Raw genomic sequence first — 18,869 nt, 5'->3', positions numbered from 1 at the left:
GCTGGGCTTTTCTCTACTGAGGTTTGGCCATTGGTGCTTAGTATGTTTCTATGATCTTGTGCAAGTTGATGAGAGCTTTTTGTTTGTAAATGGGAGAGATTTCCTGAGTGTACTTCCAAGCTTTACTTTGTACACTGAGTTATACGGCACTTTTGTGTGAAATATGGGGTTGGGGAGACCCTCTGCATGAGAAGTGAAGGATTTTGAAATGCAGCTGGAATGTTGAGGGCAAGTTGCTGCAATGTGCTCCTTCCAAACTGGCAGTGTTGGCTATGCTGGAAGTGCCTGCTTTGCTTGTCCTTGGTCACATCCTTCTCTGAGTGCTTTTTTTCAGTTAAACCATCAGCTTTTGGCACTGTTGAGGCTAGAGGTAGGAGTTATTGAAGAGGAGGATTTGGAGAAGTTTGGATCTAGTCAAAGTGAAAAGTCAAGTGGAGAGGAGCTTGTGGATGAAGGCAAAATGTAGTCAAGTGCTTATCTGATGTGGAAGTGCATGACCAGAAAGGCTGCAGTCCCTTTTTTTTTCTGATGACAGAATCAGCTATCTCATCTGTAACAGTCAGAAAAAAGTTATCAAATTATTTTAATCAAAGACTTTAATTTACTCTTGTCAGATGAATGAACTTCATAGGCCACACTCGTAGTTGTACTATATTCATCACAGTCTGAAGTGGCTTTTCTGACTTTTCTTGGGTTCTGTTAAACATACCTGTGATTTAGGCACATTAGTTAATGGGAGAGTGCAGCAGCTCTAACCTGAGTGTGCAGGGTTCTGAATGATGTGTAACTGAAAAGCAAGGGTGAAGCTGGCATTCACTAAACTGAAAAAATAATTAGCTCTAGCTGGGGACAATTTTCAGACAATTAAAGCCCAAACTCATACATTTTTATGATTATACAATCTCATAATTTTCAGCTAAATTAGATGGTGAGCAAGTCTAAGTAGTACTTCCCTTGTATGCCAAGAATAACAAATAAGAGGCGTCTGCAGAGGATGAGTTTGGTTATGTCTCCTTCAGCATTTTCATATACTTAAAATGGGTGATAGCCTGAATAACTTCTGCTCTCCTTGCCTTTATTTTTATCTGTAGTACCACTTAATGAGCTATTAGAAATGAAATTCCTAGAAAGTCCTACTGGCTGCTCTCCGTTGCAGGATATTACTGAAATATTGATTGCTCCCTTAATAGGTAGAACACACTTTTTTGTCTTTAAATGTAACATTAACAATCAGCAACTTTTTTTTTTTTCTTCAAAAATATACATTCTTGCATCTCTTATTTGAACAGTACTACTGAATGGTAGCAGTATGGCATTAATTCATACGGCAGTGATTTACTCTGAGGTTATCTTCATTTGTGCCATCCCAAACAGCTTCCTTTAGGGTGGAATTTAGTGTTACATGTTATATTTATCCAATTGTCAAGTTTCTAATTAATCTGGTGAAACTGACACTGTCTATAAATGAAGTCTAGACAGCAGCTTCAGCTGGTACATGAAATTTATCCCAATAATTAGTCCAACTACATTTGCAACTGAAACCCACTAACGGAGGTGATCCCTTGACTCTAGTAGTCCTATTTTTCCACATCTTTTCACTTCTGCTGTTATGGGACTGCTTTGACCTCTTAACAACCAAAACAGGCTGCTGTTCCAATGGACCCTGAATAGTTTTAATTTAGTCTTCGATGTATTATGAGATACAAGATTTTTAACTTAAAATCTAAATGAGATAGCTTAAATACAAGTTTATTTTAAGAAGCAAGTAGCTAGTGCCTGATATTTGGTTGTTTAAATTCTTCATTGGAATAATAAGAACTTTCTTCTCGTGCTGTAGTGTAAGAGGTGAGGGCCTTGAGATGGCATTTCTAGAGTTATGGGAAGGTACAGTATAAAGTAGGTTTTTAAACTGTGTGGTTGTAAGATGATTAGTTCATAGCCATAATACTTGTAAGCCTTATTTGGGAAAATTGATTTTCAGAAGTAGTCATGTATTTTACCTGTGGTGATGTTAAGCCTCTGTTCTGAACGCCCTTGATGAGTTCTCATCTTTGGTGGATGTTGCAAGTTCAGGCTTTGAAAGAGAAACTACCTGATTTTCCTGCCAGGCCAGAGAAGATAATGTTTTGGCTCTTGTTGTACATTTCAGAATATCTTGATGTGACCTGCACCCACATGTTGTGTTCTGTAGAACAACTTTTTAAGAGCATGACTGTTTGTGTGGTTGAGAAGGGTTCTGGGTATTAAGGATAGATAAACCCACACTGGTGCAGGAGTACCTAGGGACTGTTTTTGTTTGGTGATGATGATCAAGATTCTGTTAATAAGCTAGTGGAACTATTTATCTAAGAGTCCAAAAAATACGAAGCTTGCTTAGAAGAGGGAACAGGAAGCCAAAGAAGTGTAGATACTAAGTCTTTAATTGCTTGAAGCTAGTACAAACGTATTCAGAAGTGGCTGCTGAATAAAACTTGGTGAAACTAATTATGCCTTGAAGTTACTTTGAGTTCAGTAAGTCTGGTTAAACTGTCTTATAAAATTTTAGAAACAAGGCTGAAAAATCTCTTAAGTGTTGGTAGCTTTCCTAGAACGGTGGTGCCACTCTAAAAGTTAAACTTAATTTTCTGACAACCTACAATGATGATTAAAAGCTGGGAAAGTGTGAAATTTGTTTGGTGTTGTCTGATTGCTTTTCTCTTTTTTTTTTTCTTTAAACAGTGATCACATGGAAAATATTTCTGGCTACTTAATGAAATATACCAATCTTGTCACTGGTTGGCAATATCGGTAAGTCTTATGGTGCTTTTTAGCAGCGCTGGTCTTTGCAGCATCTGAGCAGCCATTTTGGATTTTATTTTTTTGAAGTAATAATACTTGGTTTTCCCTTTTTCTATTAGGCAAACTTTATGAAACAATCTTATGCTTTATATTATGTTAATGTGAGATGAATGATATTTGTATTAAGACACAAATAAGAAAAGGATAGGAAGTAAGAAGCATTTGGTGGCTTATAGCTGTGCTTGTATATGTAAAAAGCAGGTACAACATTTATCTTTTTCTCCCTTTCCATTCAAAATACTGCCTTTGTTTGTTTTTTTTTATGCTGAGTCTTTAGCCTTATGCCAAATCATGCCACACTTCTAACAACAAATTAAGACTTCTTTACCGAAAATTCAAACTCAAGCTTTTATTTCTCCAGGATGTCTGTTTTCCCTAGAGTGATTTATTTTTGTTTGACAGGTGAAACTCTCTGGTTGGTCTTCTTGGTTGATGCTGTTTCTAGAGCAGCACAGTGCAATCAAATTGATATCGGAGAGAACTCCTTAGCATACCACAGTGGCCAAATTCCTGTGCTGCTACTGGCATGCAGTGGCTTGTGTCAATACACTTCTTGTTAAATCAGCAGAATAGTTGAAGCATGATGTCCACTTTCTTTTTTGTAAAATTTAATACTGCTTCAGATGCAGTTTTGTATCTCAACTGTTGTATATATGAGGCTGTTTTAACTTTAATTTAGGTACGTTAAGCCTTAGAGATTCAGGATATTATTTTGATTCCCAAAGTCTTGCAATAGCACTCTTCTGTGGGCGTGCTGTTCTGTGGTGTAATCCATGGTATCTGAGAAAAAATTAAAAACTTAACTTTTGTGCAGTCTTCTTGGGGATGTTGTTCATGTATTTGGGCTTGTGCTGGCCTGTCTGTGCCAAGTTGTAATGAACATCTCGACTTCTTCCGGTACCACTGCCCACTCCCCATAACAAAAAAGAACAAAAAAGCAAAAATCAAAACAACCCTAAAACCCCCAAATAAACAAACCAAAATCCCTCCCCCCAAAAAAAAAGAAAGAAAAGGAAAAGCATGAACTGGTTTTATTTACTGTATTTGTTTTGTTATCATTGCAGATTTTTTGTTTTAAACAATGATGCTGGCCTGCTGGAGTACTTTGTGAATGAGCAGTCTAGGCATCTGAAGCCCAGGGGCACCCTGCAGCTTGCTGGAGCTGTAATTTCACCCAGTGATGAAGACTCTCATACCTTTACAGTCAATGGTGCCAGCGGGGAGCAGTATAAACTGAGAGGTAGGACCTGGATTCTTGGACAGAGGATTCTTCCACTAGAGGACACTCCTGACTCTCACCTGTGGCCGCTCTGCAGGGCTTGGCTGCGTGGCCAAAGTGAGAGAGCTTGTTTGGCAGACTGCTGCAATGAGAATTGTCTGATTCATTCACCCCACTCTTCAGTTGTGGATAGTTCTGTACTCTTTGGGTTTGATGTCTTTCAGAGGACCATGAATTTTAGATGTGTAGAATGGCTTTTAATCTTCATGGATAGTGTCTTTAAATGGTACTAACCCACTTTTCTAAATCATTGTAGGTGACAGTGCTGCCATGGTGCTTGTAGAGAATTGCATTATTCCTAATATTGAGTTTGTTAGCCTTTTTGTGGTGATTATAGAAGCCATTCTCTTGATTTTGTAGGCTATGGAATTCTGAGCTAATATCTTTCAGTATTTCATTCTTTGGAGACTTGCCATTGTTCTCTAATTCAGAGTACCTTACTCTTATTCCAGGAAAATGTGCCACATTTTTAGATTAAAATATGTGAAGGGAGTTGTTGTTAGTGGAAGTTATTTTTGTATTGCAAAACAAAAAAAAGGAAACCAGAAGGGGAAAGAAAAAGTGTGTGCCATATATGATGAATTTAATGTTATAATGAATTTAATGTCTGCTGAAAACGTTTTAGATTTAAAAAAAAAAATACTTTGTGCTGTTGAAGTCCTGTGATTGTTTTAAAGATTTAAGCAGTCTTTTATTGCCCATACTTTGAAATGTTTTCACTTACATAATTCTTTTGGTGTGCTTTTATTAGCTACTGATGCTAAAGAACGACAGCACTGGGTTAGCAGGCTACAGATATGCACACAGCATCACACGGAAGCTATTGGAAAGGTACTGTATGACTGATGTTTTCATGGGCAAAAATAATTTAGGATGGTGGAAGAAGTAGTTGCAAATACAGCTGTCCTGCTGTCTTAAGACAAATACTACAAAAGGGTTTGTGGTTCAGCTTGAAACTTATGTCAGGAAATGTTTTTCTGAGTAGTAGCTGACTTGTAATAGAAATATGGTTCAAGAATGAAACAAAGTGAAGTCCATTTGCCCAAAGTGGTTTTGGTTGGTTTTTGGTGTTTGTTTTTTTGTTTTTTTTTTTTTAATGGATAAGGAAGTAAATCTTCAGTGTCACTGAAGCTCTTTCATTTTGAGAGCTTTACTTTTTCTTTTAACTTTTTTTTTTTTAACAAAAAAAACCAAAATAAAACAAAACAAAAACCTACCCAAAACCTAAAACTCATCAGCCCGCAAATACATTGAGGATGAACTGCCGTGTTTAAGAAGCAAATCTGCAACACTGTATCTGAGTGTTGTTTCTTCTTTTGCTAACCATGTTTGCTAACCCTGTGCTGTCTGTGAACATGGTGTGTTTCATAGAACATCCTGATTGCCACAACACCTATTCTGATACCTGAATAAAATCTTACTTTTATGGTAAGATCAACCTCTTGTAGCTGACTTTGTTGTCAAAGACAAAGCTCTAAATATCCTCTTAGATGTGAGCTCTGTCCCTGCTGGATCTGTTACGAGTCATTTCTAGTGCTGTTGCAGATCAAGGACTAATTTTCAAGTCAGAGAAGTCATACATATTGATCAATCTCCTTTCACAGATTGTTCATCATTAAGGTATAAAACAGGGCAACTGTGTTAGCAAATACTGCAAAATATTTATTTAGCAGTTGCTACTAGTACATTATTAGGACTTTGTCATCTGTCCTTGCTCTGTACAAAATTCAGACTTAAACTGTTCTGCTGTATCTTTCAAATTAGAATATTTGCTGGTTATTAGGAATTGATTGTAAATGTTTCTCAATATGCTTATCTATTCACTAGAACAACCCTCCTCTGAAATCTCGCAGCTTCTCTCTTGCATCCCAAGGAAGTGTCAGCTCTCCTGGTGTGCAAAGAAGACCCAGTCAGAATGCAGTTTCCTTTTTCAATGTTGGACATCACAGATTGCCAACTGGAAAAAGAGTACCTATTATGCAACCAGATCATCTTGTAGATGTTAGAGAGGTTTGTATGCTTTAACTTGTCTTTAAATTTTTCTGAAGAGCTGTGCTATTATTTATAGGACTGTGGAGGAACCTGCTATTCTTAGTTGGATATGTTGTCAGTAGCATGTCCTGAACTGCTATTGCTTGGCTGTAGAAGGATAAGGAACTTGCCTTACCTAATTGTATCTTGTGTATGTTCTATGACTTTTGTGCGTGCAATAATATCCTAATGCTCAGGATTGAGCTTTCTCGTCCTTGCAAGTCCTAGTACTATGTATGACAACGGAATACCCTTACGGAGTTATAACATCACATACTATGATATTGTTATATCATAGAATCAGTCAGGGTTGGAAGGAACCACAAGGATCATCTAGTTCCAACCCCCCTGCCATGGGCAGGGACACCTCACACTAGATCAGGCTGGCCAGAGCCTCATCCAGCCTGGCTTTAAACACCTCCAGGGATGGGGCCTCAACCACCTCCCTGGACAACCCATTCCAGGCTCTCATGCACCGTTATCTTCCCATGTCAAGCTACAGAAAAACTGGCAGAGCTGTACTTGTGTCTCCTAAGAAGAAAATGGTCATGATTGACGTTTAAGAATACGGATACCAGTTGCTGTTATGCTGCTTCATGTGGACAAATTGCCTAGAGATGGATGCCACTGAAAAGAGAGCAAAATAAAAGGAGTGATTCAGAAGAATGTTTTTTGTTTTTTTTTTTTTTTTAACTACACACTCAGGTGTAGTGCATTTTGGAAAAAAACAATTGTCTTTCCATCTTGACTGACAGGATTGTTTGACTACTGGTTGATTTAACTGGTGAATATTTACAGGGTAGATAATGCAAATCTAAAGATAATACTTAAAATTTGGTGCATTGCAAATCTGTGTTACTTAGTAGTAGTATTGATATTGAGGATTTTAATGTTAGTGTAGTTAGTGCAGGGTGATACATATCTTGACAAAAATAAGTTTTTAATGCAGGTCTTTTTAATTTAGCAAATAAGGATCAAGGATTATGAATAGTTAAACTGAACTTAGACAAACTGGGACAGGAGAGCACTCTATTTTGAGGGCATCATTAAGCTTAAAATATATGGCTGAGCATTGTGGTGAGTTCATCAGTGGGAAGCTGGGTATTGAAAATACTTTCCCTGGTTTTGTATGCTGCCATCATCATGGTTCCTTGATGTGCTGTGGTGTAATTTTCAGTAGGTTAGACAAGGTGAGAGCCTGTTTAGACCTTAGCATCTGTGAATCTCTGTCCACAGCAGACTGATCTTACAGATGCCTTGCAAAAAGGTAACTGCTGCCATCCTGTTTACATTTTGTAACAGCAGTAAAGTCTCCTATAGTACTAATGCAAAGATGTGAAGTCCTGTCAGGCACCCAGCAAAACTTAAGCTGCCATTCCTGTGGCTTCTGGTTTTTTACGAGCTGGTTCATCTGCTTTATCTTCTGAAAGAGAAGTTTGTCTTCCAAATAAATTTTTAACACTGATTGTTTACAGGCAGTTGCTTTTCAGTTTGATTCATCAAATTAATTCTCACTTGTGATAAACTTCATGCTAGTGTGGTACAACAATTGCAAACATATGGTAAACTTAAATACTATTGGCACTTTCATATGTGTTGCATAAAAACAGCAACAATACAGAATACGGCATTAATATCTAAAGAATTTGTGCTAATAGCTCTTCTGGCAGTTTTTATTTATTTATTTTTTAAAATCTATTTCAGTGTTTGAAAAGCTACCTTTGAAGTGAGGCAATCTTTCAGAAATGTCTTTTTGACTTTTCAAATGGCAACATGGCATTCAAAATTTGAGGGAGGAAAGAGGAGACTGTGAGCTGGAGCATCGAAGCAGTGGCTTACATCCTTTAATTGGGATTCTCACTGGGTGGGAAGTAAGGTGGAATGATTTTTCTTAGTATTGCAAAGAGCACAGAAAACTATTCATTTTCTCTCATGATTGTTGCTAGGTTTGGTGATGCAACATGATTATTACCAACTTAATTTTTGTCCTGTACAGATGAATAATCCTCAGTAATGGTAGCTTCTCTGAATGGCAAAGTTAGTTTACCTTTTTGAAGCCAATATGCTTATAAAATACAATGCTTTTCAATTGTTGAAAGATTTTTTTTTTTTTAAGATATTGTTAAAATACTTAATGGGCAGGTGCATGTCCATTACATTTGAGCATGATAGAGCTTGAATACTTACAAATTCAATTTGAGTCAAAGCTGTGGGAAGAACAGATTTTCTCTAAAGCATCTGCTGCACAGTGACCTTTTTTGATTTTCCTGTGAACTGCACTGTAGTTGAGTCTTCTATCAGACCCTTTCCCTTCTACTTCCTCTTGTTTCTGGCTGAATACATGTCATGCTGCTGACTTGAATACCTTGCAAAACAGGAGAGGATCTTTGTGCTTACTTGCACTAAATGCAAGTGCATGTGTTTGCAAATTGAGAACTATTGCCTGTGTACTTCTGATAGATTTTTTTTTTTTTTTTTAGCTTTTAATCACAGTGCTTTTCCCTCCCCAGGCCCTATTTTTGTCGTTGTTATTTTTCATTTTCTTCTTTTCTTTTACAAAACTGAATATATAAGCAGGAAAAACTAAGGATGTTCCAAGTGTGCCCTTTGGAAGGGAAGATATGCCTGTTTGAACTTCACTCTTGAGTATGCATGGCTTGTCCTGCTGTTTGGCCTGATCTGCAGTCAGGTGCTTGAGTGCTATCACATGGTAAATTACTAAGAATGAAGATCACTAGAAGGATTGTGGTGGTTTGTCCACTAATTATCTGTGTCTGCTTTGGTTGGTTGATGTTTTGGAGGGTATTTGCAAAGTATTATGACAAAAAAGCCTTATATCCGAAGACTTACCACGTTTAGGACTGGAAGAAAGTAAGACTTGTTCTGCTAGTGGATGGTGTGTTTGCATAGGCAAGGTGTTATGACTTAAGTATTTTGCCAGCTCTCTGCCCTGTCACCTGTGGGACATGTGAAGGCTTCACTTCCAAAGGGCCACTGCCCTGTAAATTCACACCATGGCATGCTATGTAGCCAAGCCCTAAAGTGTGCACATACCACATAGTGTGCACTTGCATGAATACATGTTGCTTAAGTATTTATTGCACAGAAGTTTAGTTCCTGGAAGGAATTTCATGTAAAAGTACTGAAAAAACAAACAAACAAAACAAAAGAGTAAGATACTGCTAGAACTGGTGAATTAAAATGCTAAGTAGTGCATTAGCAGCTAAATGCACAAATGCATCTCAGATCTTTGAAAGAATTCTTCTTTTGCTCTGTTAAATCAGTCTAGTTGTATACTGAACTAAATGGTCAGAATAGTGCTGCTTGGACTGCCTCAGAAGAGGCACTAGCACATACACAAGTTTGCTTTCATTCCTGCAATTCAAAATCAGATACTCTTGTTTCTGTGAGTGCAAAGAGGTCTGTAGCTTTTTGGAAGACCTTAGTGTGCTGCTGAATGGCTGATGTGCTTTGCTGCTATACCTCTTACAGGCAAATCTGGTGTGGCAGGTTCTGTGATACAGGGGTACATAGTTCTGTGTGAAGGAGGAAAGGAGCTTAGGGGAGAGCAAAGGCACAATGACAATGGAAAGCTGTAGTTTGAACACTTAATGAAGGTGAACATCTTGGGTTTTTTTCTTCCCCCTCTGCAAAGTATGCAGTGAGAACTGTGAGCTTAAGGGCGATGGCAGTGCAAGACACTGAACAAGAATCCTGTATGGTTTCAGCCCAACTGAGTGATATACAGGCTTTTTGCCCATAAAGTGCTGGATCTCTTCTTGTGGGGAGTGAAAATATCTTCATACCCATGGACAGTACCCCATAGATCCTATTCCCAGGCTGTGTAGAACCCAGGGCTTAATTACTCCTCACACAGAATATGTATGTGTGGTTTCCCACTCCCACCCTTGTCAGCCAGGCATGAAGGTATTTGGTAGGTACCGCACCAAGTATCATGTTCAAATTCCTCTCTTTTTTTTTTTTTTTTTTTTTTTTGAAGTCACTGATATTCTTTTGCTTGTTAATAAGTCTGCCATGGGAATTTCATCATGCATTTAATGAGTATTTAGTAGCTGCATCAAGGAAGAAAAAAGTACAGTTAACTTTATGTCCATCTATTACCTTGTAGTTTTATTATTGTCAAAGAATCACTTGAGTTCCTCTGTACACAGCTCAACATGTCTCACACAACATGCTTCCATCACCTGATAAATGACTGTTCTGTGTGACAGATGATGTCTCAGGCTGAGGGCCAGCAGAGAGACTTGATCAGGAGCATAGAATGCCTGCCTGTCTCCGGTCACCTTACATCCTTGGATCAAGACCTATTAATGCTCAAAGCAACTTCCATGGCAACAATGAACTGCTTAAATGACTGTTTCCACATTCTCCAGTTACAACATGCTTCTCAACAAAAGGGATCCTTACCAGCAGGTGGGTATAGACACTCACAAAGAGCAGAACTCTATAACAATCCTTTCCTTGTTGCAAAAACAGTTGTTTCACTGAATTCAGTTTCACGTGGGCACATAAAACTGCCAAATGCCTAGTTCTTGTGAGTTTTTTCCAGAGTCCAGCTTGGTGGTGTCAGCTAGAACTCCATGCATGTTGTGTTTTCAGTCTTTTTTTTCCCCAGTCATTTATTCTATCAATAAGCAGCTGCATCAATGTAACATCTAATTGTTGTAAACAATCTTACAACAGAATGAAGTACATAAGGCACCACAACAAGACGGCTGCCTTTGGGATGTAACTGGCTGCTCAGAGGTAATAGTAGAAGGGAAATTTTACATGATTATAGGTTTTAGGATGTGTGGTGTCCAGTACAACTCTGTCAAGTGTCATACTTTTCTGACTTTTTTTACACACTAAATACCTATTTTAAGCATTTATGTGTGTATGCATCCATTTCTAGTGAAGCATTAAAATAAAATGATATACAGATTGCACAGATTATTTTTAATACTGTTTATATCTTACAATTCTTATTTTGAGTTTACATCATCATCTCAAACATGAACTAAGTGTTGCTTTCTGTTCTGAGGCCAGACCAGACTTACAGATCAGTTAAAGATTCAAAAAAAGGAAAAAAAAACCCTCTTTTCATAAACACCCCTTTTGCCCCACAACTTCCTCCTCAAACAAAACAGAACCAACAAAGAAACAAAAAAACCCACCCCCACACACAAATCAAACAAATAAACAAACAAAACCAACAAGAAATAGACAGTACAAAAATATGTTGCTATGTCTGTGCAACTGATCTATGCAAGGAGGTGTTTACCAGAACTGTTTCACCTAATTTATGTGTAGTGTGTGGAGCTGAATGTGTTCTTTCCTGTTGGCAAATTCTTTTGCATCTTACTGTGACTTTTTTTTCCCCCATGTGTTTACTTTGTGGGTTTTGTGAGCAAAAAAGCTTTTGAGGATTCTCAAATGCTTCTCTTGCACAACAGATATAAGTATGTAACTTATGACACTCCTAAGTTGTCTCTTACCTTTTCCCATGTTCCTGTCATATTTTTGGTACTTGCTTTGCCAGTGCATATTATTTCAAAGCCATAATTAGTTTAGCTTCTAAGATGAAAAAACCGTGTTGTACAAAAGTGTTAAAGCTATATAAAAATACTTTGTGATTCTTAAATCACAGGCATTAAAAGAGAATATGTGAACAGCATGAATTAACTTTTTGTTCAAAATTTCGTTTTAAAAACTAAAAACTGCATGACACCTTTCCAAATCTTTGTCTGAACTTTGAAGATAATCACACTGAAAGAACTCTTCTATTCCCTGTGGATTTTTTTTAAACTATTGATGCATAACTGTGGAATGTGAACAGAGGAAGTCTGTTTTGGCACTTTTGCGTGTGTGTACTAAGGTGTTTGTCTTGGCTCATTATTGTATCTGAGGAAGCAAGAAGGGTCCATGGATCATCACTGTAATAACTTCAGATGATGGTAGGAGTTTTGATTTTTTTTTTTTCCTATGAGTGTTTTTGTTGTTTAATTTTTTAAGCTATGCACGGAAGAGCTCAATTCATCTGACTGCTATTCAGTTGGTATATGACTGTTAATGACCAAGTCTAAAAATATTGCTTGGAGACATCCAAATCTTGAAGATTTCTGATAACATCCTAGAGAAGTGGATGGAGAGGGGAGGAGCAGCAGATTAAGTGATGCATTACCAGGGCCAGAATTAAAACCAGGCCATTGAAAGAGTGCACATGCTTTTCTGCAGCCTTCCACTCTCACTGGTGTGGCCTGTTTAGAGACACTATAATGCATTCATTCTTAAAAGGATTGCAAAGAACTTTATTGTTTTATTTTAAATCCATGTAACTTCAATTTGTCCTCTTGACTGAGGAGGGATTCTTCTCATTCTAGTTCAACTGGTGGAGTCTTTTTGGTGAGCTTCAGAAGTTCATACAGAGAGGAAAAGGGTTGTGGCTTTGTTAAAATGCTGCAGGAGGCAGTTCTATACTTAAGTATAGGAATACAAGGTGATGGAGGAAAAAGTACAGTTCATATGCAGGAGTATTTAATAAAAAGTATCCAAGCACTATGTAATCTTCCTAGGATCATGGAAAGGCAGGTCAGCATACTTCAGCTAGAAGTGAGTGAGGTACTGCAAGAATTGACAGTATCTTACAGAACGTACATACAAAGTGGAAAAGATGTGTTTTGGGGTCCTTTACAGTGGTTCTTGTGTACTAAGAATGTGTTGGGCAAGTATATGGCAGGCTTAAAACCAAGGATTAGAAATTATGTAAGAGTGCCAGTTTGCTGTAAATTGTTGGAAGACAAAACAAAAATAACAGAAGGGTGAAAATGTTGCCCCAAATGTGTCAAGGGGTACCATAAATCACAGACTTAGAGGAACAGGAAATTTGCAGCTGTTAACTTTACTTAAATTCAAGTCCAAAGTGGTGAAAAGCACTGTATTTAAAAAATAAAAAAAAATCTTTATAGAGAAAAAGGCAAATTGCAACAACAATTTGCAGCTTCTGAAGAGAAAAATGTCAAAAGTGAAGACTGTGGACTCTGAGAGGTCTAGGTTGTAGAAGAGGAAAAGTGCTGAAAACTATTTAAAAGAAAAAATGGGATGAGGGCTTTCATGGGAGGAGATTATCAGAAGCAAAGAGAATAGCTGGTGTCTACCCAAAATAGTCAAGAGCGGATCTGAATGAGATGTTTCAGTGGAAGAGAAGTGTTTAAGATGCTATCCTTTCCACTCACAAAGATTAAAACACAGCTGGCAGCTTAAAACCTCTTGGAATTTTAACAGTGAAAATTTAAGAAAATCTAATAAATGAATTTATTTTAGTAATAGCTGATAGGGAGTATAAAAGGGAAGCTGCTTGTTAAATTCAAGCTAAAAGACAGTGAGTGTGGATTAAATACACCCTAGAATATGCAATTAGCGATGATTGTGCTGAAAATTCCAGCTCAGAAAGCAAGTATCCTGAAGAGGTTTTGAAGATGAGTAAAATTTCTTCCAGAAGGTCAATGTGACAGTGACATTCTGAGCACCTTTTTTTTTATTTCTTTGAAACTGCTGTTTAAATAGCTTAAATTGCTGAGCGATTCGTGTTTCTTACTATGGAATGGATTCATGGGTAATGGGCTTGATGAAGATAAACTGCCCCGTTGCAGAATATGTTGTCTTGTCCATTTAGTAAGCCTGGACTTTTCCCCTGCCTCAGTATTTTGCTGGTGGAAGTGCAGCTGTTCATCTGAATTAAGCTTACTCTGCTTGTTCTGGTTGACGATGTGACCTAGTTCCAGGTAACAGGGGTCTGGAAATGAGGCATTATGTATTATATAGGAAGAGACATCAGACACCTCAGTGTAGATTCCTAAGCACAGGAAACTGCTGTGTGGTGGTAGAAATTCAAGTTTCCTAATAATGTCTGTGTTTGCAACCCAGCCAAGATGGATTGTCAGTTTGTGTATTCTTGGGTTAAAAAACTGATTGGGGTCGCCTGTACCTTTTATTAGCCTTTGAAAAAGAACGGAACATTTGTGTTATTAATGAGGAACCTGATCAGTTCTGATAAATTAGCTGGGAGTAACTAGAGACACTGGCATCATCAAGTGGGTAATAGCTTTCCAAGCCCTGCGGGTTCTGTGTGGGGTGGTGGTGTTTTTTTTTTTTTCTTTAGCAACTATTATTTATTCAGTAACATGTGCTTGCCTTGTTTGCAGCTGAAGAAAAAAACCCAAATATCCTCTCCAGAAAAAAAATACTAGCAACAAAACTTTCTGCCTTAGCTCTTTTTTTAGTCTGGAGCTGAGCTGGGTTTGAGAAACTGTTAAGTGTTGGGTTTTGTGGTTTTTTGTTTTTTTTTTTTTTTTATACTGGTTGAAGAAAATTGTAAGGGTTGCTTAACATTCCTGTGACACTGAGTTCTTCCTGTAGTGTCTGATTACACCTTTCATGACACCAACTAGTTTCTCCAGTCCAAGTTGCATGTATTACAGCTCGCCAATCGCAGTGTTTGTGCTAATGATCAGTGAAGGTGGTGTCTCATTGCACCACCTTTGTTTAGTGGCTGCTGAAGGGATTGGCTGCAGGAGGAATTGGCTGCTTTCAGCTTATTCCTGAAAATAAATAGCTCTTTTGGGAAAACTGCTATTTACTGACCTTCCAGAGGATGAGCAAGTTTCAGCGCAAACTTTCTATTGCATCAGGAACGACGATCAATTGGTTGGAACCGAAGATATCTCTGGCAAACCACTTCAAAAATGGAGCAGCTCAGAATTTCCCAGCAGAGATAAACAAGCCAGCATCTGTCAGAGAAGAGCAGTCCATTGCAGAGCCCTGCCAGCTAACAAGGGTAAGGTAATGTGAATATCCTGTTTCTGTGAGGAATTATTTTGAGGAATATCTGTAAATATTCCAATTATATTGTGTGAAAATGATTTAATGAGCTCTTCTCCTGCTTTTTGATTAGTTGTGTTGGAGGAGTGAATACAACTGCAGTATATCAAACTTTCTACCTTGCTTTTTCAATATATGTTTGCTGCTTTCTGTAACTAGCTGTCAAGTAGAGGGAGCCAATTGGGATGATAATGCAAGGTGCTGAAATAGGCAGTATTCCCTTGCATTTTAATCTAAACTAAGTGGATATTAAAGTGCAAAAAAACCTAAATGGAATTCACAGCACTCTCAAAATAGGCCCAAGAAGAACTGCCTAAGTAGAGGAAAGACAAAATTGCTGGTCTCCAGCTATTAAATCTCCCTGTCTTTCTTTTCTAGCTCTTGCTGCATCTGTTTTAATCTGAACAACACTCATCACTTACTTTTGGGATGGCTTAATGTATTTGAAATACAGCCACAGCCTGTATCATTATAACTGTCAAAATTGATTTGAAATGCAAAATACTGAAGTGAAAAACCAGTAGGGATTATGATAAAGCTAAGCTAGAAAAACATAATTACATTCTTTTATACTAGTTGGTTTCACTCAGTTGTTTGGATGAGACTGTATCACTGTGAAAAGATAATATGCTGTTGTATGTCTCTGCACCAGCACTGTGCTGTCTTTTAGCAAAATTGAAACAAAAGATTTTTTTTTCTCAGTTGCTATAGTTCACAAGTTTTTTAAAATGGGTTAAAGTACTTGCTACTAAGTTTTAAAGGAAGAAACAAACTAGGAGCTTTCAAATCTCTTAATTCCTTCCTTCTAATAATTGAGTTACAGTTGAAGTGCTTAATGTACTTGGAATATGACTGGTCTTATCACTCCATTAGATATTTTCAGCTCCCCTATTTATGATAACAGAACATCCTAGCATCCTTGGAAGAGGATGTGATACAGCAATTTTCACTGGGGTTTGAGCTCTGTGTCAGGGCTTATCCCCCCTGGTTTTGGTGGCCAAGTGTTCATATGTTTGCCTTGAGCTAGGGCAGCTGCTCTAGGACAAAGGGCTTGCTTCAGCAGACGTATACTGCTGTCCTCCTGTGGCATTCAGTGCCTCTCCTCTCTACTTCTGGCTCCATCCAGCTGTTTGCCCCAGGAGGATGCTGCTCAGAACCCTAGGAATACCATCATCCCTTTCACCTCACTTTCCACGTGCCGGGTGATGGTTGTTCAAATGGCACTAATGGAATTTCTGCTGGTTCGTCTGGATGCTTTGGTTACACCAATGGACAGCCAGTGTGTGTGGTCCGTGTGGTGGTTTTGTTGCTGTAACTGCAGAACTACTCCAAGTTACTTTCCCTTTTTCCTTTATGTGTTGGCACTAACAGCAACATTGATACTGCTTGGGAAGCCTAGCCTGTAGATGTTAATTGCTTGTCAGTGGGCATGACAGTAAACAAGTAACTAGGAACTACCATTTGCTACAGCCTTTGGAGTAATGGTGTCAACACTGAAATACTGTGGAGGTGGAGGGGTGTCACTGAGGTGGATGGAATGTGTGCTAGCCTTTGCTTTACAGTGTTTAGGTATGTGTCAGAGGCTTGCCTTACTCAAAAAACAGGTCATATTTGCTGTTAAGGCTTTGGGTTGTTTTCCCCCCTTAACCTGCCTGAGAGATGGTGAGAAATCTTAGCCTGCATCTTCTAGATAAAATCTGCACTGAATTATCTTAATGTCCCTTTAAATTCTTTTACTGTTCTATATCTTAAGGTAGATTCCATTGTGTAGTTCTCAGCAGGGTTTTATTTACTTTTTTTTTTCCATACGTGGATGGAAAAAAAGTTGGATGCTATACGAAGTTCTTGCAATATTAATATCTTTTTGGATATTGTCTGGCCAGTCATGTCTTTGAGCTGATGTTTATGGCTCTTACCCCAGGAACCTGAAGAAATAAATTCAGATGAGGAGCTGGAGGATATCTGCGATGATAAAGAAGATGATCTAGGAGCGGTGGAAGAACAGCGCAGTGTTATCTTGCATCTCTTGTCTCAGCTGAAACTTGGCATGGACTTAACAAGAGTAAGTAACTGAAGTGTGAAGACTGGCTGCAGTGAAAATGAAGTGCCATCATAAACTCAGCTCCTGTATTCAACAATACTGAGTTTAATATGAAATTGTGGCATGTAGCAGCTTCAGGCACCAAGATATGATGCCCTGGTTTAAAGCAGGTGAAACATGCTGAGGGAGTAGATTTTCTTTAATGCAACTGACCATATCTTTTTCATTATATTAGCTTTGTGATTTCTTTTTCTTTTTTTTAATGTTTGTTGAATTTGCTTATTATTGCTTATTTTTTTTCCCTGGTATAAAAGTAAGCTGTTTGCAACTTACTCTTTATATGCTGTTTTTACAACCTTCTCATTTTTGTCTTTCTGCTTTTCTTCCATGATCTTTTTACTCATTTGATAATGCTTTTACATGCAGCTTGCATAATCCTACACCTGTATTCATGGTGCTATTGAAAAGTTTTCTTCTGGTCCTCCATTATTTATCTTCAGACATCTGTTTATACCTCTCTGTCCTATTGTCATTTCTGTGTTTGCTTACATCTATGGCAAGCAAGAACAAAGTTATATACTGGAGAGAATTGGGTTTGACTCTTCAGGGAATATATCAAAAGCAAGCAGCTTTGAGAAATTAACACTCAGTTGCTACTAGACATGTTGGACAGCCAATCGGGGAAAATCAGGCTGCTACCAGCTTATGTTCAGTTCACCCCTGTAATGAATTCTTTCTGTAGGCACTAGATACTTTAAAGAAAAATTGGATTTTACAGAGGCATGGAACGGGGAAAGCTCTCTTTTTGTGGGAATTGGGGACTATCATCAGGTTTTTTTGCAAGCTGTTTTTTGAGCAGTAGCTGCTTTTGGCCACTACAAACTCTTGTATCGTGGAGTTTACATTTCACAATTTGGGAAAAAAAACAACCAACCAAACCCCCAAAAAAACCCAAGTAGTATGAACAGTCTCTGCTGCCTGTGAGCCAAACTTAAATCCCTGCTGCTTAATCAGGAATTCATTAAGTTGCTAATTCACTTATACACCAAATCAAATCCTCAATATCGTTTTCTTTTAGCTGGAACAAAGTGTTGAGACTCTCCTAATTGTTACTTTTGGCTGAATTTGTAGATTTGTCTTTAGTTCATAGCACACAAAGCATTGAAATGCAGCAAGTCTGGCTTCAAAACAGGTAATCAAGTTAGAATCACACTTAACTTAAATAACAGGATACTTAGTGAAAAGCAACTTTAATATTCCAGGTTGGTGTTGCAACAACATGTCAAGTGTATTCAGCTCACCTTGTGTATCTATTACCTCAGTGCTCTGCTTCTTTGAGTGCAGCTGATTTAAATGGACTGCCTTGATCTCATGATTGAGACGCTCGGTGTTGCTCTTTACAACAGCTAGTTATGTGAGGTTAGTTACACTACAGCGCAGGGAAGGGAAAACGTAATACCCACACCCTCATACTCTACAACATTGCTCTTGCCCCAGGAAAGGACAGAACTGCTGGTTTTACAGTGGCAAATATAACTGGGAAAGTGTAAGGTCCTCTGCTCAGAGGTACAGGATCAACCTATACTGTGTTTGTTTTCCTCCTGGGTACTTGTCCTAGTTGCTGAGGTGAGAGACATTCAGCAGGCTCTCAAAAGCACAGGCATAGCTTTCCTTCTTTTTTTTCTTCTTTGGACACAAACTTTCCTAAGCTCTGTTCTGAACCTTCATTGCTACAGCTTGAGGTTCTTCCAGCTGTTTTTTTCCACAGACATGGGAGACACATTATCTCTTAGCAGCTCT

The 18,869-nt window shown here is 38.1% G+C and overlaps 1 protein-coding gene across 1 annotated transcript in view; it reads left to right on the top strand.

Annotated features, from left to right (window-relative positions):
• The window catches only part of OSBPL11 (oxysterol binding protein like 11), a 41,771-nt gene that overhangs the window by 13,831 nt on the left and 9,071 nt on the right, over positions 1–18,869 (top strand). Inside the window, exons 2-8 of the mRNA XM_054381003.1 lie at positions 2,719–2,787; positions 3,903–4,078; positions 4,869–4,948; positions 5,945–6,127; positions 10,381–10,582; positions 14,839–14,984; positions 16,950–17,090. Of these exons, the coding sequence (XP_054236978.1) occupies positions 2,719–2,787; positions 3,903–4,078; positions 4,869–4,948; positions 5,945–6,127; positions 10,381–10,582; positions 14,839–14,984; positions 16,950–17,090 (997 nt within the window). The remainder of the gene's footprint in view (positions 1–2,718; positions 2,788–3,902; positions 4,079–4,868; positions 4,949–5,944; positions 6,128–10,380; positions 10,583–14,838; positions 14,985–16,949; positions 17,091–18,869) is intronic.

Source organism: Indicator indicator, chromosome 5 (assembly GCF_027791375.1).
Source record: "Indicator indicator isolate 239-I01 chromosome 5, UM_Iind_1.1, whole genome shotgun sequence".
NCBI lineage: Eukaryota > Metazoa > Chordata > Aves > Piciformes > Indicatoridae > Indicator > Indicator indicator.
Note: the sequence above shows the minus strand (reverse complement) of the source record. Positions and strands in the feature narration are given on the sequence as shown.